This window comes from Daldinia caldariorum (assembly GCF_022478825.1).
Source record: "Daldinia caldariorum strain CBS 122874 unplaced genomic scaffold F4812scaffold_28, whole genome shotgun sequence".
NCBI classification, from domain to species: Eukaryota; Fungi; Ascomycota; class Sordariomycetes; order Xylariales; family Hypoxylaceae; genus Daldinia; species Daldinia caldariorum.
In genome coordinates, this window is record NW_025953064.1 from 201238 (window position 1) to 224649 (window position 23412).

Sequence of the window (23412 nt, forward strand, 5' to 3'; positions counted from 1 at the left end):
GTGTATATATAGTGTCAGATCACGATGGTATATGTTAGGTACAGACGTTCAATTATTATCTTTTTTTACTTATTTGGTTAGCCTATTCTGCCTACCCACGTGGTCGACTAGGTAATATATAACGCAAACAGTAAACGAGGTAGGCTGCAAGTTATGTACAGGAATTCCTATTTTAATCGTAGGATCGATGGCCTTGGGTAAGCGTGCTTCGCCCTATGTCTCAGACACGCATCCGGATCGACAAGAGCCACCACCTCAAGTTTAATACACCTGTCCACCTAGGTAGAGCCTCGAGGTAACATGTACCACTTCGTATGTGCTCGCGTCGCATCTCCTCGTGTATGCAATCCTCCATCTATTACTCCATAATAGTAGTAAGGAAGTCGTTGTTGATTAACAATATAAATAGAAATGAATAAAAAAGGGTTTATGCTGTGAAAGAAGAGAAAGCCGAGAAATATCGAGTGGGTATCAAAAAAGAAGAGAAAAAGAAAAAAAAGTACCCCGGTGTGTAGTGTTACCGTTTCGTAAAAGCAGTCGTCCCGATCCAGTATCCCAAGCCCGTATCTAAAACAAGCATGCAGTATGCTCATGCTTATGCCCTATTCCGAAGACGCCCCAAGAAGTGAATTGCTGTTGAATCGAAATATCGATCACGGGTTTTGTAAGCTGCTATCGAAACCAGTGCGAAATAAGCACGAATAAAATTGATAGCATGAGTAGAGATGGTGCTTCTGCTATAGACGTCGCGGCACTATTCTGAACTGGTTCGGGAAGTGCTGCGCTGACAAAGTTCCCACCGCAGTTCGCGTCTATCTGTTCGGCTGCTTTGACGTAAGTGCTCGCTATCCATTTGCTTCGATCGGCCGCCGCTGATTGATAAATCTTCATCGTTTCGCTTGTGCAGGTGTCGCACGCAGGCACAGCTGTTTCGGGAAGGGATGAGTTGAAAGGTAAATTGTAAAGATATACGTTGGAAGCAGTTGTTTGGTTCGTGACCGCGTTGACAAAACAATATGTCGAAGTGTCCGCATTATATAAACACGTGGCGCCGTATATCTCTTCGTATGATTTCATTCCCTTATAGGCCTGCACCACTAAGTCATTTCGGTCGTTGTAATCTTGTCCGCAATTTTGGTCGGATGTGAGCTTCTTAGCAAGGTCGTTCAGGTAAGTAGTGCAAGACTGCTTGTCTGCTTTACACGCTGTTTCGACGACCTGCGTGATTTTGACTACAGATTTCATAGCCTGGAAAAATGAAACCGAGTTCTAAAAATAAAAACGCTGTCAGTTACCTACATCTAAAAAAGACAGAACGCCATTTAGAAACAAACCTTTAAAAGTAAGGAAAGAGGATAACAGGCTTGAAATGTTGGGTCCTGCAGAAAACTGTTGATAAAATCGAGGCAAGATCCCTCTCCATCTTCACCGGAGAAATTCGCAGCGAGTGCACCGTCGAAAGGCGTGGGAAGAGGGCCTGTCGCAACAGAGGTTGCTTCAACAGATACGTCTTTAGTAGCTGTAGCTGTCGAGACGTCGACTGTAAACGTCTCTTGCTGCCTGGGGACGAGCTGGCGATGCTCGTCTTGGGACATGATCAGCCAGCGACCGTTGACGAAAACCGGTATCCGCGTATCAATTAGTAGATTTGTTTCAGTCGATCGTGGGGTGTCTTCCAGTGAAGTAGCAGCCGCTAGAGGAATCCAAGAGGAAATGATCAGGATGATCACTACCATATATATCCATTGTTTGTAGTATGGTGAAACGATAGCAGGGTATGGCGGGTCCCCGCGGCGCAGTGACCACTGGGACCTGAAGGAACGATTCGAAAGCATTATTAGGTATTATGTCCCCGAAGCAGGTAACCGATTAGCGGCTCGTTCGTACATTACTTGGTGACTTCGAGAGCCTCCGGTCGGTGGTGACCCGGCGAATACTACGATAGATAATTCGGGTTCGAAGCTTTAAGTGAAGGTTGCGCGGTAGGAAAAGTTTGACCGCTCCCACCACTCGCTCGCTCTTATTATATTATTTAATAGATCCTTGGCCACCCGAACACGGTATGATCCTGCGGATTATGAAAACAAATAGCTCCGTGGCGGGGACGAGCTGGCCAATATAAGAAGAAAAACTGACGGGTAAATGAGTCCGTCCCGTTAGCGAATAGTCAAATACCAATAACGTACGGCGCTTTTTATGCAACGAAAATGCCGTAGCAAATCCAAAGCAGCGGGCGGGGGTAAATGGTTGAAGCTGGAATATCCACCTCGTGATAGGTGTTGATTAGGTACCTAGGTGCTGTCTGACTGTCTGATTGTCTGAGTAATGAGGATAGGTAATAATACTATGGAGACCTAAGGACGAAAAGAGTAGGAGGACCAGACTAGTAAGAAGGAAGTGGTAGCAGCAGTGGCAGCAGTGGCAGCAACACACCCGAGGGGTTTGAATGATTTTTCTACTCGAAGCTACGCTGTGACCTTGGCGCAACGGCGTAGGTATATGTATAAACGGTCCCGAGCGTTCCCCATTTTGGGTCTTGAAGCCGGCTGGCCTATCCGATGTTTCCCAAGATCCAAGAGTGACAAAGACGCTAATCTAGGCCGGGCGTCTGTCAAAAATGCAACTGAGAGGATATCGTAATTGGGGTCCGTGGCGCATTAAGTTGGTGGCCTATAGCCCCCCCCTTGGTTGGGCCTTGGCTGCTTCTTGGTAAAGGACCGACCCTCAAACAAGCCATAATAACTTATATAAGTCCCGCCGTCGTGGTGCGATTTCGTGATGTACTACGTATCGCTTATTAGCCTGCCTCGGACGGACATGACATATATGACCACACAGCCATGAGTAACATAGTACAGGCGACATGTCATTTCTTCACACCTCACAGAGAGCGGCATATCTCAGGAGGTGATGCCAGTTAACGGGACAAGGACAAGGACATGGACAAGGACTTCCTTGCTTGACGAAATGTTTACCTTGCCTGCATACTAACTGTCTAACCAGTAAGATGGTGAGCAGGCGATTAAGGGAGCTTGGCTCTGCTTAGGAGCTTTCCAGAAGGACTAGTACATGGTAGTACATAAGTAAGTCTAGAACTGAGTCTTTTTTTCTCCGATTCGACTCGATCCCGATTGATGGGTGTATGGGGGGAGGAGGGAGGGGGGAGGAGAAGGGGGGGGTTGTTATTGTGATGAAGTTAGGAAGTTGGCTAAGGGATTGGACGGAGGTTGCATAAACGAAATTTCACAGCAAATTCGGAGACTCGCAACTTCGCTCTTACATAGGAGGTACTTGCCAAACACGGACATGTAAGAAAGTACTTTCCCAAGTAATTGATATTAGGTAACTAATGTAGGTACAATACGCACGTGTGGGCTTATGCTCATTAGAGAGAACTTATCTCAAAACGAAGCTAAGCTAGTACTACTACTGCATTAATCAACACTAATGCCAGGCACAATTAGCTCTGCAGCTTCTTGTGTCTACCTGGACCGTTAGCAGCCATTAGGGTTATTTTACTACTAGTGCAGCGGATACCAACCCCTGTTCATCTTATCACTGCTTAGAGAATATAGCGCGCGATGAAGCGAACAATAGCTGATATACTATCTAGGTATCTACTAATCTTCTCTCACTTATACGCAATGAGTCGTCTATTCGTAGTCTCAATTTTTCTAGATTACCACTTAATACAAAGACAAATAAGGTGCTACAAACTAAAAAACTACGGCTTTCTTTTTTTCAGCTCCGGTTCATCCGCCCGGATCATCATCACGATCGGTAGTGCAAGGTAGCATCGGGTTGTAATATTGCAAGGCCAGACGCGTACGTACATCATGCACAAACAGATAGGTACCTAGCAATTCCTTGCTTCGAGCCAAGACGGGGTCCATTGATTAGGTTCGCTAACCCAAGATTTGTCTCTTCATTTCGTACATATTAAAAACCCAGGATCCCGGGTTCCCTTTCTTGCAAACAAGATCCAGACCTAGGCATTCTCTTGTTTTGCTTTACACCCTCCGAAGAAGTCAGCTTGAAGAAGCAAGATGCAGTTTTGGCATGTCTGGGTGTATGTAGCACGGAGAAGCCTCGGGATATATATACGTTGCGCAAACTAGACCCTCTTCGAACATACATATTATTGTACAGCGTACCTACCTAAGGTAGGTATGTAATGTGTTAGGTATTGCTATGGATAATTTCCGGAGGCTTTACAGAAGTATGTAATATGTAATATATGTCATACGTGTGATTAATGCAAGTTCGCGCGGCCGTCCCAAGGCAAGTAGCCAATGTACCTTCATTTATATAAAATCTTCACCAAGCCAAACAAAATTTGACGCAGCCTCCTCATCTCTTCCCAGGCACAAAAAAAGCCACGTTTTGAAATGAGACAAGAAAAGCAAAAGAGAGAAAAAAAAGAGTCTAAAGTAAAGTCGTTATGAAATAAATAACTGGATGGGATGGTTAAAACGTGCGAAATTACTTTCGAGCAAGAAGATCGATCGTCAATCTCGTAACCGATACTAGTTTAACTGATCGGCAAGAGATCGTCGCTGAAACGATCTTGGAACATAAGCCTTACATCGTATCGTAGATCGACGACAATCTGCGATTTCTGCTGCGCCATACTAAGATACTACCTACTTATGTAATGTTAAAGCCAACATCATCACCACCATCATCATCTAACTAACAAATTTCAGCGTTAGGTGAAAGACCACTTACTTACACGGGTTTATGAATGCGCCTCTCCCTAACCCTTCATATATAGGTATTCGTCACGAGATAAAAACCAATATCCGAACATCTCACCAGAAGTCTAACCTCAGCTCTTGCATTTTCCCGACGAGCCAGAACAAACTCTAAAAAACTGGATACGAGTCAGTCAAACCATCCACCCCCCGGCCAGAGGTTCGAGACGACACCTTGCTCTGTCCAACATTTAACATCTTACTATGTACACACACACCCACACTCACACCCACACATGCACATGTCCACATGCGCGTAGGCACGACGAATGTATGCATGCATGCAGCTCACAACCCAACTTTATTCACTTTACCTACTTTATCCAACGCAAGCCCCCCCCTTTCCTCGTGGCCAGAACGTGAGGTGAGACAAGTGGAAGTCCTACCTTCGAACGTAGGTACCTAAGGTAGGTAAGGTAGGCTAGGTAAGTAGATAGCTATTCGCTCTAGCCTTAGGTACAACAATCCAAGACGGCATGGAATTCACCACGCGGTCTCCATCTCAGCTGTTGCAAGAGGCAGCAGCGAGGGAGAAACGAGCTCGGGTTTGCAACTACCTATGTACTGATATGTATTTCGTCGTCTCGCCCGTCTCAGGAAGGGTGAGGTGAGGTGAGGGGGAACAAGGTTGTGCCTGATATATATTCCTCGTATACCTACCTAGGTAGGTACCTATCACACACATATCTCTGCACTTTACGCGTCCGCAGCGGGAAGTATGTAGGTAAGTCAGACCTCGCGACTTGTTGAAACTCCGTCGGTCAAGCTCTTCTTACCTATCCTATCTCTAACGGATATACATATGTGAGTCCATTTTGAAAGTCTCGATTTACATACATACCTATAAGCAAAAATGCTGTATCAGGTGCTTACCTACGCAAGCTACACTGAATCACAGGTACATACATACATATCAGGTAACCTAGGAGAGTTACCCTTAAGCCTCATAAACATTACAACCTTCAAGTGGTGCTTCATTACGTTTTACAATTAGACTACCTATGTGACAAGAGTTTTTTTCTTCTTTTCTTTCTGTTCCCCTTTGAGTCTCCATCCATCCATCATCCATCATCCCTCTTCAAACATTGCCCCCCTCTCTCATATCATATTGCATCTCGCCCAATTCTTCTCTCATCGACACGTCTAAGGAGATTCCCCAAGATAAATAAAAAATAAAATAAAAATAAAAACGCCAATACGATGCTAAATAGCAGGTAGCATAAAGTCGGCCCAGACGTCTCTCATCGCCTCCCACCAAACTCATGCGACGGCGCTGCCTTTTCTAAACAGAGATGGGGAATCTTCTATGTATCAAAATGAGTGGGAAAATTTTTGGTATCATCCAAACAAATATCGCAGCAGCATCGTCGAGACCTTTCTTATCGAGTCTTCTCCAGACTCTGCAGGTTGACCAGCTCAGCGTATCGGCCGTTCTTCCTCATAAGCTCGACGTGCGTACCCTCTTCAACAATGCGGCCCTGGTCAAACACGTAGATGATATCAGCCTTCTGGATCGTGCTAAGACGGTGCGCCACGGCAATCGTAGTTCGGCCCTTGGCTGCCTTGTCAAGGGCTGCCTGCACAACGTGCTCCGACTCCGAGTCCAACGCACTCGTGGCTTCGTCCAGAAGTAGAATCTTGGGGTCACGAATAAGCGCACGCGCGATCGCGATACGCTGCTTCTGACCTCCGGATAGTAGGGCACCCTTGCTACCCACGACCGTGTTAAAGCCGTCCGGCAGAGATAGGATGAATTCGTAAATATTGGCTTCCCTACAGGCAAACTCGATCGCCTCGTCCGAAACGGTCTCGGAAGAAGTTCCGAGGAGAATGTTCTCCTTGATCGTGCCCTGGTACAGGGTCGGTTCCTGGGATACGAGAGCGATGAAAGATCGGTACTGGTTGACATTCAGGGTGCTAATTTCCTTTCCGTCCACAAATACGCCACCAACGAGAGGATCATAGAATCGTTCCAACAGCGCAATCGTAGTGCTCTTTCCGCAACCCGAAGCACCAACCAAAGCAACGTACTGTCCAGGACGAATCGTCAAGTTCAGACCACGAAGCACCGGTTGCTCAGGTCGTGTCGGGTATCGGAAGTGGACGTCTCGGAATTCAATGTTGCCCTCGATGGCTTGAATTGATTCACCCTCTTGAGACCAGGTGTCGATATTCGGTTTTCGGTCAAACAGTGTCTTAAGTTCCTCAGCCGCGCTGTGCGCCTTGCCCATATCGGGAGCAAACGAGAAGATAGTACCGGCACTTTGAGCGGAGAAGATAATTTCCATAAAGACAATGAAGAACTGGAAAAGCGAGTACTCTCTCTTACCGATCAAGGTACCGCCGTACCAGAAACCAAGAGCGAAGACCAAGAACGTAAGCGACTGAGAGAGGGCATACAGCGTCGAAGACTTTAGTACCGACATCAAACTCGCCCTTTGCTGAATAGCAAGAGATTTCCTGTACTGTGACATAACATCGTTCTCCCTAGTTAGAGAAGCAACGGTACGGATTGCGGAGATAGCTTCAGACGCGTATGTAGCACTTTGCTCGTAAGCTCTCCTGGAGCGACGTTGGAAGTGCGCAAGCATGTAAAACCGGAAGAAGCCACATCCTATCAGAAGAGGAACCGTAGCGATACAGACAAGAGCCAACTTCCAACCAAAGGCCAGACCGACAACCATCGCCGATACAAGGGTAGTAGTAACCATAAGCAAAGTACCAAGCGTAACGCCGCTAAGTCCGGCTACGTGGGTAGTTTCAGTACTCAAAAATGACGTGAGACTGCCGGCGGTATTTTCATCTTTGTCCTAATTGAGGAAAATCTAGTTAGCTTTGCGATCCTACAACTCTATAGTTTTCACACCGTCCGTTGTATGGTGAACGTTGTGGATTAGGATAGGGGCTTATTAGATCGATTCGTCTTGACGACCCAGCCAAGAGGTCTATACTTGTACCCGCTGCAGTGCTTTTCGGGGTATCAATGGAGAGGACATCACACTTACTGTTGAACGTTAGCGATCGTGAACATTATCAACGTAATTTCGAGGCGGCTTATACATACCAAAAAACTCTACATCTTGCCTGAGTATAGCTCTAAAAGCTCTTTCTCTCACGCGGTGGATTAGTCTCTCGGAACATTTAGCGAAAGCAACACCCTGGAATATCTGAGCGATGAGCATGACGAATGCGAGCATGAGAAACATAGCACTCCAGAAGTCACTGTCCTTCTTGATCTGGTGGCTGTTCTCAGGAGTAATAGGCACAGCTAACGTCTATGTCAAGTTAGCTAATACTAATAAACGAGGTGGAAAATGCGGTTGGTACTCACCAGAATCTGCTTGGCGAAGAAGACGGCTTGCGTTGGGTTACCACCACCACAGATGATAGACCAGAACAAGCCGAAGAGCATTAGCTTCCATTCCTCTTTGTTGAACGACCCAATCAGACTGATCAGAGTCCATAGCGAATACTTTTTCCTTTTCTCGGGTATGCGATCTCGAAGAGCTTTGCTAGATGCGGATCCTTGGGTTGCCGATCGGTTGAGTTTATCGCGAATATTGTCATCGGGATCCTCGACGATACCTGCCTTGCTACCCTTGGACGCCGTACGAATGAGACTCTCGTCCTTAGCATCGATGGCTTCTTGCTCTTCCGCAGTCAACTCGTTAACAACAGCGATGTTCTGTGCGCTAACAAGCTTTGCGTATGCACCGTTGAGTTCTAAGAGCTCGTCATGTGTTCCCTGCTCGACAATAGTTCCATGCGACATGCACACAATATTGTGAGCATCCTTGATGGTAGAAAGACGGTGAGCGATAGTAATGGTAGTTCGACCTTCAGCAGCGGCTTCTAACGCAGCCTGGACAACACCTTCTGACTTGGTATCTAGCGCACTTGTGGCCTCGTCCAGTAGAAGAACTAGAATTTAAGTTAGATGAAATTACGCACTTCCATGTTACGCTATGACTTACTCTTAGGGTCCGAAACGATAGCTCTCGCGATAGCGATACGTTGTTTTTGGCCACCGCTTAACAGGAATCCACGTTCGCCAACGTTCGTTTCGTATCCCTCCGGCAAAGACGAGATGAAGTCGTGAGCATTAGCCTTCTTTGCGGCTTCGAAGATCATCTCTCTTTGTTTCTCCTCGCTCTCGTTTTCGTGCTTCGTGCCGATAAGACCATGTTTGATGTTGTTGTAGATCGTGGTAGCGAATAAGGTAGGCTCCTGGCTGACTAGAGACATTTGTTGACGCAGCCATCGAAGATTCAAGGTGCTAATATCGTGCCCATCTAGTAACACCCTGCCCGCCACTGGATCGTAAAACCGTTCCACAAGCCCAACAATGGTACTTTTTCCGGATCCAGATGTTCCAACCAATGCCGTCGTCTTGCCTGCCGGAATCTCTAGCGTTACATCCTTCATAACAACGACCTCCGGTCTTGAGGGATATATGTGCTTAATATTCTCGAGGCGGATCGTACCTACTACCTTCTCCAGTTTCTCACCCTCTTCGGAGGTGGGGTCCAACGGGGACATTCGGTCGATAGTGTTGAAAATCTTGGCTGCGGCCGCGAGTCCGGTGCCGAAGGCTTGGAGGTTGGGGGCTATATTACCCAGATTGAAAGCACCAATGATAATCGACATCATGATGATGAGGACGCTCGATAGCGGGATAACACCGTCGACAAGGTATTTGCTGCCCATCCAGAAACTCAAACCATAGTTCATGTATATAATCCAGAACATGCCACCAACCATGCAAGCGACCGAAGCTGCCTTTCTGAATCCGAAGTATTCAGCTCGGATGAGGTGGGCGTCATACTGCTTCGCTAAAGTGTCCTGGGTGCCGAAGGCGACTGCATTTCGAATCGAGCTGATGACCTCCTCGGCAACGCTACCTCCTGCCGCGTAAGCCTGAATGGAATCCTTCGTATATTTGACGACGAAACGAGAGCCGGTTCCCATGACCAAAAACAGAGCGATGAGGGTAGAACATAGAATCAAGGTCAGTTTCCAGTAGAAGACAAAGCCAATAACAAAGGCGGATACAAATGTTGCCAGCGCCGTCAGTGTCAATCCAACTTTCTCGGAGATGCCTTCCTGGATGAGATTGGTGTCGGCGGTGATACGAGTGGTAACCTCGCCGGCACCAAGCTTGTCGAAGAAGCCGATGTTCTGGCGCATGCAGCTCTCAAGGTAGTGCTCGCGAATCTTGGCGCTGATATGCTCGCCCGTGTAGATGAAACCGACAGTGGCGACATAGATGGTTACGAATTCACCGATAGCCAGGTACACGAAATACAAGACAAGACTGGTCATCTTGTCTGTGAAGGCATTGTAATCAGTGGTGCCGAGGAAAAACCCCTGAAAGGTATTTTGGAGGTTACCGAAAATGACCGTCATCAATGGCAAGGCGGCGCCACCTGCGATAGCGCAAACGGCGCTCACGGCCATAATGATGAGATCATTCCGGGAGGAGTATCGGTATAACGTGAGGACGCCAGTCTTCACGTCAGGTGTTATGACCTGCTTCTTGAGAATTTCCGCCTCATTGGCGGGAAGGTGCTTGAAGGGGTCGTTATCCAATTCCTTAACCGCCTTAATAACTGTCGTGTCCGCCTTCTCCAACGCCGCTCCGGATCCAGTAGAATTTCGACCCTTTTCCGAGTCACGTTGACTGGAGTCGCGACTCGGGGGGTCTTCCGCCGCGGCCATCTGAGGCTTTTCCGAGATCTCGTTGGCCATGGCTGCGCTTAGAAGTGAGATTTGAAGAACCGACGATGTTGAAGGTTCTCGCGCGCCGGACGAGATTATTTACGGGGGAGCAAGAAAGGGGGGAGGTTCTTGAACCGAGAGACCGTTACTGCGGTGTGCCCAGACCTTGTCTTTTTTTTTTAGTCGTCCGTCTTTGTCGTCGTTGGCTTAGCTGGGATTTTAGCGCAACGATCCGGGCATGTCTAGCTTGATAAATGCGATATTTCGCTTCTTATCTGGATGCAGTAGTATAATAAAACATGGACGGGGGATGTATTATAATTTCCCACTTGATGATTCATCGCTCGGGATTGGGACGCGAATTCCGTATGACCCTGTCCTCTTTTTTTCTCCATGAAATTTCGGAAGGCGAAGAGAAAAAAAAATTAAAAAAAAAAAATTAAATAAAGAGTGACAAGGTAGAGATGGATCCATCCAATGGTTGCATGGTGCATGGCAATTCCTACTTAGGTAGGTGTAGAACCGGTGGAATATTCCAATCTGATAGGAATTATACAGGACGGGCGCGGAATGCTAGAATCCCGAGCACAACGCTTAACGCTAAACTCACAACCGGTAACTGTTGCGTAGCGTTCCAAAGAATAGCGTATTGTACCCGAAGTGGGGTTATTGCGAGGGAGTCAATTCGGAATTGGATGCGTGGGTTAAGAAGGAGAGGATTCTGGAAAAGCGAGATATACGAACATTAATTCGTACCTCAAGTATCTACCTTAACCTAAGGTACTTTAGGTACACACTATATTCAAGTGCTATGTAAGTAGGTGTACGGAATTATGTTGCATAGGTACCTTAGGTAACTTCATAAGATATTGTTTAGCCCTATCGATCGGTTCCTGTTGAGATTTCCATTGACTCATTGTCTTATAATTGTGTCTAAACAGTAAGTACGAAGTACAAGGTACCTATTATGTGCAAGGTACCGTAATAATAAGCCGAACTAGGGAGTTACTAAGAGAGGCTAGTCGATGCTACAGTTTCGTCGCAAAGCTTGTTAAAAGGGGCAGCGGCCAACTTATTCGAACTTCATAGTTAAGTTCATTAAACTATGCAAATTCTATAACGGCAACGGGATTCGAATATGAAACCAGACTGAAAATTAAATGGGACAGACATGAAATAAAGTAGTGTTCGTATATTACAGGACAGCAGGACACATGCCCAACCACACGTTATTAAACGGGGCTACCCCACATCCCAGTAACCTGACACCGCATCGCCTGTCTAATCCGTACCTAGCACTTACATAGTAACTCTAAGCTGAAGACGGAATTACGAGATATGTATTTTTTAACGAACTAAAACGAACGTCGAGTATTGTGGGTATGAATAATAATTCTGTATTTCTGATAGGATCTTCTCCCAAATGCTACCTTGCTATATCCAGGCAGCTAATTTACATAGTACATATCTCGGCGGATATACACTAAACGCCGGGTTGTTGAGCATACTAGGCATAGGGATGGGATGTCAGCAGTCTTACCGAAAGAGTCACACTCCGTTTTGCTGATACCTAGCATCTTCGATCTCCCATAATACGATGCGCTATGATACCACTGTTACAAGCTACTTACTTGCTCGCGCATTAGGCATACAACCTGAGCAAGAATGACGTGCGTCATCTAGTTGAAGACCGTTATATATGCACCAAGGACAGGTATGCAGCGGGATTGATAGCCTATAGGATTATCAGATGGTCGAGATGGTCTTGCTACTATGTAAGTAAGACAACAAAACTCGGCGCTCGGATTCCCAAGGGGCCCCGGCACCCGACTGCGTAGCAATACTAACTTGGCCACCTCGTTTGGGACCAAACTTGAGTCTTGCGCGTTCAGACTACCTAGCGTAGCAGTCGGGCGAGTTCTGGTATCCGCTACAGGCGGTCTAGAAGCTTATTCGTTATGAAAGCTTGCTGCCCGGGTCCGTAGTTGGTATATATACACCGAGATAAGGGGAAGAAGGAGAAGAAGGGCGCATTACGCTTCCTTTTTCATCTCATTATAAACACTAAATAACCCAACCCTTCATCCAACCATATTATTTACGCTGATCGTCGTCAGGATGCGCCGAATATAAAACACGACGTTAGAAGCTTGCGTTGTTGGGATCCATCCGTTCATCGGGCGTCGGCACGCTGAGAGACCGGAATCCAATATAGATTTATTACATGTTTCGAGACCCGCGTGCAATATTTCTGCTGCTTAAGACGAATGATGCGCCGCGTAATCCCATAACATGACGAACTGTTTTTTTTCCTCCCTCTTGTGCACTTTCTGTTGAGTGAGACAAATAGTTGACAACGAGATATATTGTCAGAAATTTGGAACCAATTGACTCTGAACGGGCCGTTAAAATGTCCAATAAAATACAATGTGACAAGAAAAAAAAAAAAAAGGCTTATGTAACTCCTAGAGTTGCATGTGGTGCGGCTGATCAAGGGTGAGCAGGGAGCTAATGTCCGGTACTTAGGTACATAATCATCTATAACATTAGGTATTCAAATGCATACCTCCTACCTAGACTTTATGCATAACTAGCCCAAATACTTTTTACTACCTTACCGCCCCGCTCCCGTCTTTCAGCCTTGCCCGACGACTAATAAGCTCCTATACTATACCTATTTACTATTTATTACCCTAACATCGTTGATCGAAATACCGTGGCGGTGGCGGTGGCAGCGGCCGTGCGGTCTTAGTTTACGCAACGTCATCGCTGTCTGTCAAGCCGTGATCTTAGCTGCTTCGGTAGAAGTAGTTTCATATCAAATATCAAACTTATGTACCTACACATGAATTAAACCGTCCGTATACGATCCGATATATCAGACATTTCACAATGTATCTCTCCCTCCTCCCCCTCCATCTCCTCCCCCTCCCTCTCCTCTCCCTCCTCCTAGCCCCCTCCTCCTCCTCCGCAGCCGCCGCCGCCTCCGCCGCGCCGCCAAACGCCATCCTCCTCTCGGACGTGCAATCCCTGACGCTCCGGGGCCACGGCGCGCTCACGACGCACAGACGGGTGCCCGCGATCCCGCAGCTGCGGTGCGTCTCGGCCCCGGCCCTGTGCGCGCTGCACCCGGTGGACGTGATGCGCTGCGCGAACCACGGCGCCGCCTACGACGCCCACGACGTCCAGTGGTCCTGCACCGCCTCCCTGCCCCCCGAGCTCAAGCTCGCCAGCACCGACGTCGTCTGCGAAGGCTACTCGTCCCCCGACGACCCCTACGTGCTCAAGGGCAGCTGCGGCGTCGAGTACCGCCTGCTCCTCACCGAGGCCGGCGAGGCCAGGTTCCCCGATGTGGCTGTTGCTGCTGCGGGCGCGCCGGAGGGAGCGCCGTGGAGTAACACTGCTGCTGTTTTGTTCGGCGTGGTGTTCGCGGCTGTCTGCATGATTATTATTTACAGCGCCTGCGTAAACGCTAGGGATAACCTTAATGCCCCGCGACGACCGAGAGATAACCGTTGGGGAGGTGGTGGTGGTGGTGGCTTCGATCCTGGCTTCGGACCCGGAGGCGGTGGGAATGACCCGTATGATCCGCCGCCGCCTTATCCTGGACCGAAATATTCGTCTGCCGCAAGAGAGCAAGGTTGGCGCCCTGGATTCTGGACCGGTGCTGCAACTGGGCTTGCGGCGGGATATGCAGCCGGAAGTCGACGGTCTGGCCAAGAAAGGAGCGGGTCAAGTTATGAATCAAGAGCAGGACCATCTAGTTCGTCGGTATCTTCTGCTAGATACGAAGGTACAGGATTTGGATCAACAAGTCGACGATAATTGATGTAGAATAACAACACGAATCACCACCGGGTCTTACGCAGAATATGAAAGCCTTTGCAAATTGTCAGGTCACTTATTAAGTCTCTATTTGTTTGCAGTTGCTATCCTGTGTTGTAGCTCCTCGCGCAACGCGAATGGTGTGTTAGGTTAGGTAGCTATACACTCGATGAGCCACCAATCCCCCTTGTGCAGCGCAAACTAAAGCCTCATCCTTCACTGGCAAAATAGGTTGGGCCCGAGTTTTCGAAACCCTTAAATAACCCTCTTAGAATTGAGACTGAGACTGCTCTCTTCAGCTCTCTCCAAGGTAGAACCCACGTCTGCAAAACAAACACTAGTATGTACATCGACTCTTACATGTAACAACGCCGTTTCCTCTTGACGATACTTTACAATGCATCCCCAATCATGCCCCTGCGAATTTCCCTTTGCGTCTACTATAGATGGACAGTCATTGCGTCTGATTTGTCAAAGGCTTTACTGCATGCGGGGCACTTTCGCATTCGGTTAGAGATTCTATCATCAATGCATCCTCTGCAAAAAATGTGTCCGCAAGTTCGTAAAACTGTGTTCTTGAAATCCTTTTTGCAGATTGAACACGTTGCCATGCTCTAGAGAAAAAAATGTTAGAAATTGGAGAACCCTTTGATCGTCAGGTATTGTACTTACTCTTAGCATTTCCTCCTCCTCCGAAGAGTTACTCAAGCACTTAACCTTCCACTTATCGCGGTCTTTTGATACGGACTCAAGGCGCACCTTGAGCTTCTCTACGTCGGATTCCAACGTAGCAGCGCGCTCTTTGGCGACCGCAGTAGTGGAGTCTTTGGACTTTGCCAAATTCGTCAGCTCGGTAACTTGCTGCTTCAATGCATCGAAGCGTCGCGCCATCTCGTTGCTCGACGTCTCAAGCTTCCTATTCTCGGCCATAACCGTAGCGTTCGTCTGCTTTAGATCTGCAAGTTGCTTATCCAGGTTCGTTACGAGGGTTCGGTTATGAGCCTCCACCTCCTTTAGCTGCGAGATGATTTCGGTACTCTTGCTGTTTTGGGTACGTAGCTTCTGGATCGCTTCGAACTTCAGGTCACCATCCTTTCGCGCCGTGAAGTACTTTTGATCCGCCTTGCTTTTCTCGGCAATAGCCAACGCCACCCGCTCCTCCATAGCCGCTTGATCCATGACCTTTTTATGCGCAAGAGCCTGGAACTTTTTGACCGCATGTGCCATACCTGGTAACTCGCTCTCAATCGAATTGTAGTCCTTCAATAACTTCTTATACTTCTCTCTTAGTTCCTCGAAGGAGAGGACATCGATATCCGGGTGTTGTGTCATATCTACATCCTCGCTGGGATGTAGTCGTTGGACTTCCGACTCTAGAGCGGCAATTCGGTCTTCTTTAGCACTAACTAACTCCTTCATGTGTTCCATAGATGTTTTCTCTTGCTCCTTGCTCGCCCTGAGCATCGTAACATCTGCATGAAGTTCGTCTCGCGCGGACCTCACTCGTGCGAGGGTTGTATCTGCTTGTTGAAGCTGGTCTTCTAGTTCTGCAATCAGCGCCTGCGCCTCGCTTTCAACCTTTCGACGGCTAGACTCGCGCTCGGCTTCCAGCTTTTCGGCCGCTGCTCTGAGACTCTTGTTGTCTGCTTCCAAACTGTTGACCTTGCGGAGAAGCTCTTCCATCTGGCTCTTAAATACTTTGAATACTTCGGTGCGAGAATAGTCTTCGTCGGTCAAGTTCGTCAGTCGGGTCTGTACAGAAGTAAGCTCTTCCTGTAGGCTCTTATTTTGAGCTAAAGCGGATTCTAGCTGTTCCTTTTGCCGCTCTACAACGGCATTGGCTTCGCGGAGAGCTAACTGCAACGCCTCGCTGTTTGTATTGTTCTCATCCGAAGACACACCATTCTCCTGAACCGCTGGTTTAGTAGATACATGGTTTAATGCCTGCTGCTCAAGCTTTTGTACTTGGGCACTCTTAGCTCGGTCGAGTCTTCTTTCTGCCTTCATGTATCGTAGTGTCGCGATATTTAGTTGTTCAGAAAGGCTCTCTTTATCGCTGGAGAGACGATCGAGTTTCACGAGAAACTCTTTCTGCTGAGATAAGAGCGCATTGACCTTTTTCTCTAGGTCGGAAATGTCAGGGGCCACAGCGCCACGAGTTCCATTAAGACGGTTAAGTATCGCTTCGACCATCTTCTTAATGGTGGAAGTCTTATCACTCAGGTGCGACTCGAACTCTTCCAGATCTTTGAATTGGGTATGGGTCGAAAAGGGCTGGTCTAGATATAGTCTTAGTATAACGAATCCAAAAAAGAAGAAAAAAACACGGGGTAAGGGAGGGTTTTCTCACTGTCAGATCCTTGTTGGAAAGGTATGGTTCCTTCAACTAATAACTGTACCTCTTGGAGTAACTGCCATTGAGTTTAGTATTTTGTTATCGAATTCGGCTTTGGTAAATCAAACACACCTGTATCCACCAGTTGTCAACAATTCGGATGTGGTCGTCATGATGTGCCGACCGCTTCTTGACCTCGCCTAGCTGAGTTTCGAGGGTATTCTTCTCGCGTTTGTACTCGAGCATCTGTCGGTAGATAGCATCCTTCTGATAATCCTAGCCAATTCATATCTGTCAGCGACTCCATTTCCCTCATACGTATCATGTTGGGTGGCGCGAGTATATCTGATAACGAGGCAACTCGGATCAGGTTGTATATTAAAGTACGGGAGGATATTATGTGATGGTGGGAGGATTAAATGCTGATGACAGCAGAGCCGCGCATCAGTACTAAAATGGTGAGTAGAATATCCTGATGACGATTTGAAACAAAGGCTACGAAGGTCTCGTGCTAGGGTGAAATCGCCCTGATAACAGCGACGGTAAGACGTTGGAAGCCGTGTTTCGGTAGGCGGTATTGTTTCAAAGAGGAATAACTCGCGACCGCGAGACTTACCTCAATCCAGGCTTCATCTTTCGCGTCAGCGTCGTCTTTAGATTTACTACTGCCGTTAACTGCCTGTCGCTTGCTGGGAGGGGCGATGTCATCAGCACTGCTCAAAGCAGGACGCTTACGGTCCTCCATCTTGATGCGAGTCGATAGAGGCGCGGTTATAGGCGAAGTGGACAGAGGCATGAGACTGAATAAATCGAATAGGACAGAAGAATTTTAGTTGTAGAATGCGTAACCCTGAACAAACGAGAGGCGGTAACCAGGCAAGCGAACGGGACCGGCGAAAAAGGAGGAGTTGCAATGAAAAAGAGAAGGCGAAGTAGGGCTGGAGACGGAAAGGGCTCGAAAAATTAAAATAGTACAAGTGCCTCCCCTTAAATTAATAAAAAAAAAAGTTGTGTGCTGACCTAGAGGTTAGCTAGAGAAAAAGATTGCCTTTTCGCGCCGATAGATGCAAACTGTCGTCAAGGAATTGGGGCGGGAAAGAAATGGAAGAGTAGAAGAAAACGAAGCCTGGGCTCCAGGAGTTGAAGGAGAACGAAAAATCGAAGTTGCAATCAAGAAGCCCACAAGGAAAGAAAAAAACACTAATCTGAATTGGGACTGGAACTGGGACTGGGGCAGGCAAGAGCGTGCCTTCCGTGCTCCTCTGCTTTCCCAGTCACAATGCGCAAGACACCAGTTAACTGGAGTTGGCTGTACATAGTAGTCACTTGGGCAAGGCTTAAAAGATAACGAGTCAAGCAGCCTACAGAAGTACTGCGGTACCTCGGTGGCCCGTGTTACATGTTTCTACACTAATGTTCCTTCCAAAGTTCCAGCAGTCCAGTTAGAGTATCCACTAAAATAAAAAAAAAGGTACGGTCAGTCATCCAATCTCGGCTTACAGTTATTATCCCACCAACCCCACCCAAGGATATTTCTCTTTCTCAATCAATTCAATCAACTCAATCGCTTATCAACGAAATACATTATAACAACTTAACTTCGGCAAGACACAGATTTCCAAATTTGAGAGACCAATTAAAAAACCAATTATTGACAAGGCAATGCGCAAGATAATTTTTCAAGCATAGCAACCCTTAGGCATCAGTAGCCATGAGTTCTATGCTGAAGAAGTCCGGAGGCTTGTCCTTCAAGCCAAAGGTCGCTCCTCGTCGACCAGGCGGTGCTCCCTCGACTTCGCAAGCACCTACTGCATCTACATCTGCTAGCACTACTAGAGCTCCGACTACTGAGGTTTCCTCACAGGCATCAACTCCCGCGCCTACCGCACCTCCTACTCCCTCTGTTGAGTCGCCCAGTCAAGCAGTAACACAGAAAGAAATCGCAAAGGAAATTCCCACAGAGACGCCACAAGTTGAACCAGAGCAGCCATCTACTTCAGTCCGAAAAGATCCTACAGTATCTACCACGCCTGGGCCAACTCCACCCCCAACAGCTTCTTCCGCAGTTGTCGAAGTACCGTCAGCACCTGCGCCAACACCTATCCCGAGTGTTACTACCAGAATAACAGCACCGGCACCAATCCCAACCGTAGATAAGCCTCCACGACCGTCGCCTTCAATTTCTATCTCGCCTCCCATCGATCAACCGGTACGACCAACGCCGGCACCAGAAACCGCTGCTACAGGACATATACCGTTACCACACCCCACCGCGTCCGTACAGAGCCGACTCGCACCGCCCACTGCCCCTCCATCTCCTGCTCCCGTCCCCGACACGATTGCCGTCTCTACCCCGGCTACCCCGGCTAACGAACCCCCCGCAGCTGCCCCGAAGAAGAAAAGGGTTTACCGCAAGCGTAAGACTGCTACAGGCAATGATGACGATGCTACTACTACAGAGGGCTCCGCGCCGAAGAAAAGGCGCCCCCGCAAGGAACCTACCGCTGATGGCAATAGAGCAGTATCAGAGGAAGGAACGGAAGGGGAACCCCAGGCTAAAAAGACTTATAGACGTCGCAGACGTTCGCTTAGTATCGAGGACCCAGAAAGTCAAACAGTTGATCATAGTACCACGAAAATGGCCGATTTGACCAGGGACTTGGGAATTGGGAAGAAGTTCAAGCACGCAGATGCCATCGAGGAACGTGCGCGGCAAGCACGCGAAAGATTCCGTCAGAAGAGATTAGCAAAGCAGAGACAGGCTATGGGGCTACCTCTCGATGGAGAAGAGGCCTCGCGTGCCGGCACTCCAGTAGACGGCGAGGAAAATGGAAGAGAGTCCGCAATTGCACGAGCCAGAAATCTAGGGGCTTCAGTTGATGCAGGCGCACACTCTGTCGGTTACGAAGTTGTTGATGGTCAGATTGTAATCAACCAAGAGTCGCTCGTGGTAGATCGACACGCGGCACACCGGGACATGTCGTCTCTCGAAACAGTTGAAGAAGACGAGTTCTCCCACTTGACCACCTCGGCATCGTTTAGACGTGAGAGCCGCAGAACGGGCGCGAATCACTGGAACGAGGAGGATACTGTAAGTCATATTTCCTCCTCCTCCCCTCCACCCTTTGCCTAAGGAAAAAAAACCATGAGCAATACTAACCCACACCCCTTTCAGGAACGTTTCTACCGCCTCCTCAGCATGTTCGGAACGGACTTCGAGACGATCGCGAGCATGTTCCCGGGCAAGACGCGGCGGGCGATCAAGCTCAAGTTCAACCGGGAGGAAGCCCAGCGGCCGCGCCGCATCAACGCCGCGGTCATGGTTCGCGGCGAGAAGCGCGTCAGCATCGACCTCGAGGAGTACAAGGCCCACCAGCCCGAGTGGCGCGAGAGCGAAGCCATCCTCGCCGAGCACGCCGAACTCGCTAAAGAGCACGAGGAGGACCTAAGACGGCTGAGGGAGGAGAGGCGCGCCGCTGGGTTGATTGATGATGATGATGAGGTGGCGGTGGCGGTGGCGGGTGGGCAGCAACAACAGCAAAATGGGCAGAAGCAGCAAGGTGCCGGTGGCGCTCAGGCCGCCGGTCAGCCGAGTGCAAGAGTTGATGATCCGTATGCGGTCACAGAGGAAATAGTAGTTGAGGGTTAAGGTAGGGGGGAAAAGTGGGATTTGCGAAATGGATGAACGGACGGACGGGACGAATGGCCTAAGCAGCAACAACCCGCAAGCTTGTTTTTTTATTGATACCCTGTTTCCTTAGCTTGCTTGGTTGCTTGCTTATAAAGAGCCGGACCATAGAAAAGACACCAAAAAAAAACCGAGATGTACTATACATAAACCTCTCGTAAAGGGTTGAAAAAAGGGGGGAAGGGGAAGGGGGATTTACGGTATTATCGGCGTAATGGACATACACACATCCAAAAAAGGAGACAGGCAGGGAGGGAGGCAAGCCTACGATAGCATTGATGAAAGAGCATACATGCATGTTACTTTACACCTTTGTCTTGCCTTACCTTGCCTTGGTTCGACTGGTTTGTTTCTCTTATTCTGACTCTTACTTTCTCTACAGCCTCTGTACAACCAGTTATGTACCTACCTAGGTACCTAACCTAAGGTAATGTAGGCGAGTTGTGTTTACGGTCGAATAGCAGATTGTAGGGCAGCTATGCCTACCTACCTCCTAGATACCTGGTACTTAGGGTAGCTGCCGAGAAGCATTTATTTATTGCAACCAGTTGTGCAATGAGGACTTACTTCAATTTTCTTTTTTTCGTGGCATCCCAATTACTACATCATAAGTGCACATCAGTAGTAGTAGTATCACTTCATTAACAGAAAATTATTTACCTAAAACTAGGTTGGGTGCGGTAGCCGGTAGCCGTAATGCACAAACAAGAGCCAGAAAGAAAGGCTGGGAGATTAAAAAAAAAAGCCGTAGAATTCAGAACTAAGCTACGGACTCGGTTCATCTAGACATGGTTTTTTTTCCCCTCGCCATCTCCCCTCGCGGAACAGACAACCCGCAGGCCACTGAGCTAAGGTGGATGGATGTCTCAACCCCAAAGTTTTGTATTTTAGGTTTTTGTTTATTTTTCTTCCTTGGGCAGAGAAGAGGGTGGGAAAAATTCGCAAAGGACCCCCCTGCCGTGTACCTTGACGGGGTCTTTTGAAGATCCTCCTCCCGACAGAACAACGCATTATGGAGAGTGAATAATAGCCATTAAGACGAAGGGGTTGTTGTAATAGCGCGGTGGTGAGGCGCTACTTCGGATATCGTTAACGAGGATGGCTCGTTGAGATCGCAATAGCATGAGACGAAGATGACATAGGAGGACATCGTGCTACTTAGTTCTGAGGGGGTTCATCGTCCTCCGGCTGGTCAAACAGGAAATTTGCAGCCAGCTCTTCATTCTTATCGCAGGCGAAATAGGCCTGGATCGCCGCATCACGGTTAAAGCCCAATCGGCATAGCTAGATTCACATTAGCTTTCCATTCAGCACATACATCAGTGGGATATATCTACATACTCGCTCAATGGCATCACGCTCTTCTTCCGTGACCGAGATAGTCTGAGCACCAGGAGGAAGGGGTGCATCGTCGTCACTAGCTTCCGCCAAAAGGTTCAGGAACTGCTCGGGATTTGAAGAGATCAGCTGCGCAAGCTGGGGATTTCCTGCACCAAGTTGCTGCAGGATTGGCTCGAGCATCTGGGGTTGCTGTTGAACCACCTGTCTGAGCTGCTGGAACTGAGCGTTGTTGCGCAGCCAATCTAGGTTGCCTAGAGTCTGACCACCTGCGGCGGCAGCGGCAACGCTAGCTGCTGCTTGGGAAGAACCACCCGATGCTCCACGGCTACCTCCTCGGCCCTGTTGTGCAGCCAGGTCAAAGAGGTTGACATTACCTCTCTCGCCCTCGCCCTCGGCCGGCTGGCTAGCAGCACCGGTAGCGCCGGTCGCAGCCTGAGCGGGAGCCGCCTCGCGAGGGGGGTCCGGTTGACGAGCGGTTTCTGGGATACCCTATATCGTGTTAGATAAGAAACCCATAGTAGGTGATTGCACTTACGTTCAAAAGGTATTCGACGGCACGGTCCGGGTTGTAGAAAGCGGCACGCAAGGCAGCTTCGATTTGAGAGCGCTCGAATCCCATAGCTTCCATATTAGCAATTACACCAGCTCGGGCCTCGCCCATAGCCATAGAGTTGTCATCACTACTAGCGGCGGGTGCGGGCGACGGTGTGGCCGGGACGGCAGCGGCAGCGGTAGATGAGTGGGTGGGAGCAGCCGGGACAGCAGGAGTTGCTGCGACGGCTCGAGCGGGTGTCTCAGGAGGAGCGCTTGATGAAGCAGCCGCGGCGGAGGCAGCTGGGGCGGGCTTAGGCTTCGAGGCGTTAATAAAAAGTCTATATGCTTCAGCTAGCTCGGATGCGACAACATACCTTGCTCACCATACAAACGACATAGCCCTTCTCCTCGATCTTGTGAGCTGCGACAGTATCTTCATCTTTCAAAATCTTGCCTATTTCCGGTTAGTATTCGGGTAACTTGGGTATATAACCGATTGTAGTACAGATGAAACAACAAGAAAACAAGAACATACCGGAGTAGATGAGCTTCAGAGCCTTAGCGTCCCATCCCTTTTCTTCGGCAACTCTTTGCTTCATGGTAGAAATCTGTTTTCCCCAGTTAGAACATGATATATTGTGGTAAATGTGGTATACGTGATAGACCACGGAGTTTAGGTTTGGAAGTGTAACTGTCGGCGATAACATGACGACATACAAGATCGGTAGGCTCTATGTCGAGCGTGAACTTTTGGTTCGAGAGCTCCTATAGACGGGTTGAGAAGAGTTAGCATATTCAATTATTATGAATGCTCTAGATGGTGCCCAGCTCGAGCCGGGGGGTAGACTCTTGCTGGTATCAATATTGCGATGCTTACCTTGAAGGTGACCTTCATGGTGGCGGCGGGCAGCTTCAAAATAGCTGCGACTAAGGTTTACGATAACGATGGTGGTTAATTAAAGAGGGGTAAAAAAACCGAGTAGACTGAAGAAAAATTGTCTTCGGCGATCGTTTGGTACAGGTAATTCGGTAATGTGAATTAAAAACTGGTTGGGATCTGGAAAAGGTTTTGTAGTTTTAACCAGACGAAAAAAAAAAAAAAGAAACTGGTTTTTTGGTGGAAAGTAACGGGAGTGGAAAGTCTGATGTGAGTCTTGAATTTCAGGTAGCAGTTAATGATGTGTCGCGGCGGGCAGTGGCGGCGGCTAGCGCTGCTG

General features: G+C 48.4%; 7 protein-coding genes across 7 annotated transcripts; 2 read left to right on the plus strand and 5 right to left on the minus strand.

Annotated features, from left to right (window-relative positions):
* Positions 1-77: 77 nt before the first annotated feature.
* F4812DRAFT_251638 (uncharacterized protein) lies at positions 78-2456 on the minus strand. The gene is made up of 3 exons (XM_047930734.1): positions 2187-2456; positions 1335-2131; positions 78-1269 (listed from the first exon to the last, which is right to left on the minus strand). The coding sequence occupies exons 2-3, from the start codon at positions 1833-1835 to the stop codon at positions 673-675; spliced, it is 1098 nt and encodes a 365-aa protein (XP_047785644.1). The 5' UTR covers positions 1836-2131; positions 2187-2456; the 3' UTR covers positions 78-672.
* A 3677-nt stretch (positions 2457-6133) lies between these two features.
* On the minus strand, positions 6134-10502 carry F4812DRAFT_463867 (P-loop containing nucleoside triphosphate hydrolase protein; the record flags this gene model as incomplete). The annotated part of the gene is made up of 5 exons (XM_047938278.1): positions 6134-7564; positions 7712-7758; positions 7819-8029; positions 8086-8675; positions 8729-10502. The coding sequence occupies 5 exons, from the start codon at positions 10500-10502 to the stop codon at positions 6134-6136; spliced, it is 4053 nt and encodes a 1350-aa protein (XP_047785645.1).
* A 2518-nt stretch (positions 10503-13020) lies between these two features.
* On the plus strand, positions 13021-14559 carry F4812DRAFT_251803 (DUF1183-domain-containing protein). The gene has a single exon (XM_047930736.1). It carries the CDS (start codon positions 13365-13367, stop codon positions 14295-14297), a length of 933 nt encoding a protein of 310 aa, XP_047785646.1. The 5' UTR covers positions 13021-13364; the 3' UTR covers positions 14298-14559.
* On the minus strand, positions 14518-16977 carry F4812DRAFT_251797 (E3 ubiquitin-protein ligase BRE1). The gene is made up of 4 exons (XM_047930735.1): positions 16765-16977; positions 16648-16708; positions 14970-16576; positions 14518-14911 (listed from the first exon to the last, which is right to left on the minus strand). Exons 1-4 carry the CDS (start codon positions 16876-16878, stop codon positions 14738-14740), a joined length of 1956 nt encoding a protein of 651 aa, XP_047785647.1. The 5' UTR covers positions 16879-16977; the 3' UTR covers positions 14518-14737.
* A 33-nt stretch (positions 16978-17010) lies between these two features.
* Positions 17011-17562, minus strand: F4812DRAFT_251832 (uncharacterized protein). The gene has a single exon (XM_047930737.1). The coding sequence runs from the start codon at positions 17426-17428 to the stop codon at positions 17144-17146; it is 285 nt and encodes a 94-aa protein (XP_047785648.1). The 5' UTR covers positions 17429-17562; the 3' UTR covers positions 17011-17143.
* Positions 17563-18062: 500 nt separating this feature from the next.
* Positions 18063-20911, plus strand: F4812DRAFT_447367 (uncharacterized protein). Its single transcript, XM_047935736.1, has 2 exons — positions 18063-19723; positions 19808-20911. Exons 1-2 carry the CDS (start codon positions 18344-18346, stop codon positions 20279-20281), a joined length of 1854 nt encoding a protein of 617 aa, XP_047785649.1. The 5' UTR covers positions 18063-18343; the 3' UTR covers positions 20282-20911.
* Positions 20912-20945: 34 nt separating this feature from the next.
* F4812DRAFT_447376 (UV excision repair protein Rad23) lies at positions 20946-23367 on the minus strand. The gene is made up of 7 exons (XM_047935737.1): positions 23073-23367; positions 22913-22960; positions 22731-22803; positions 22570-22649; positions 22197-22511; positions 21662-22150; positions 20946-21604 (listed from the first exon to the last, which is right to left on the minus strand). The coding sequence occupies exons 1-7, from the start codon at positions 23088-23090 to the stop codon at positions 21479-21481; spliced, it is 1149 nt and encodes a 382-aa protein (XP_047785650.1). The 5' UTR covers positions 23091-23367; the 3' UTR covers positions 20946-21478.
* Between the last annotated feature and the right edge of the window lie 45 nt (positions 23368-23412).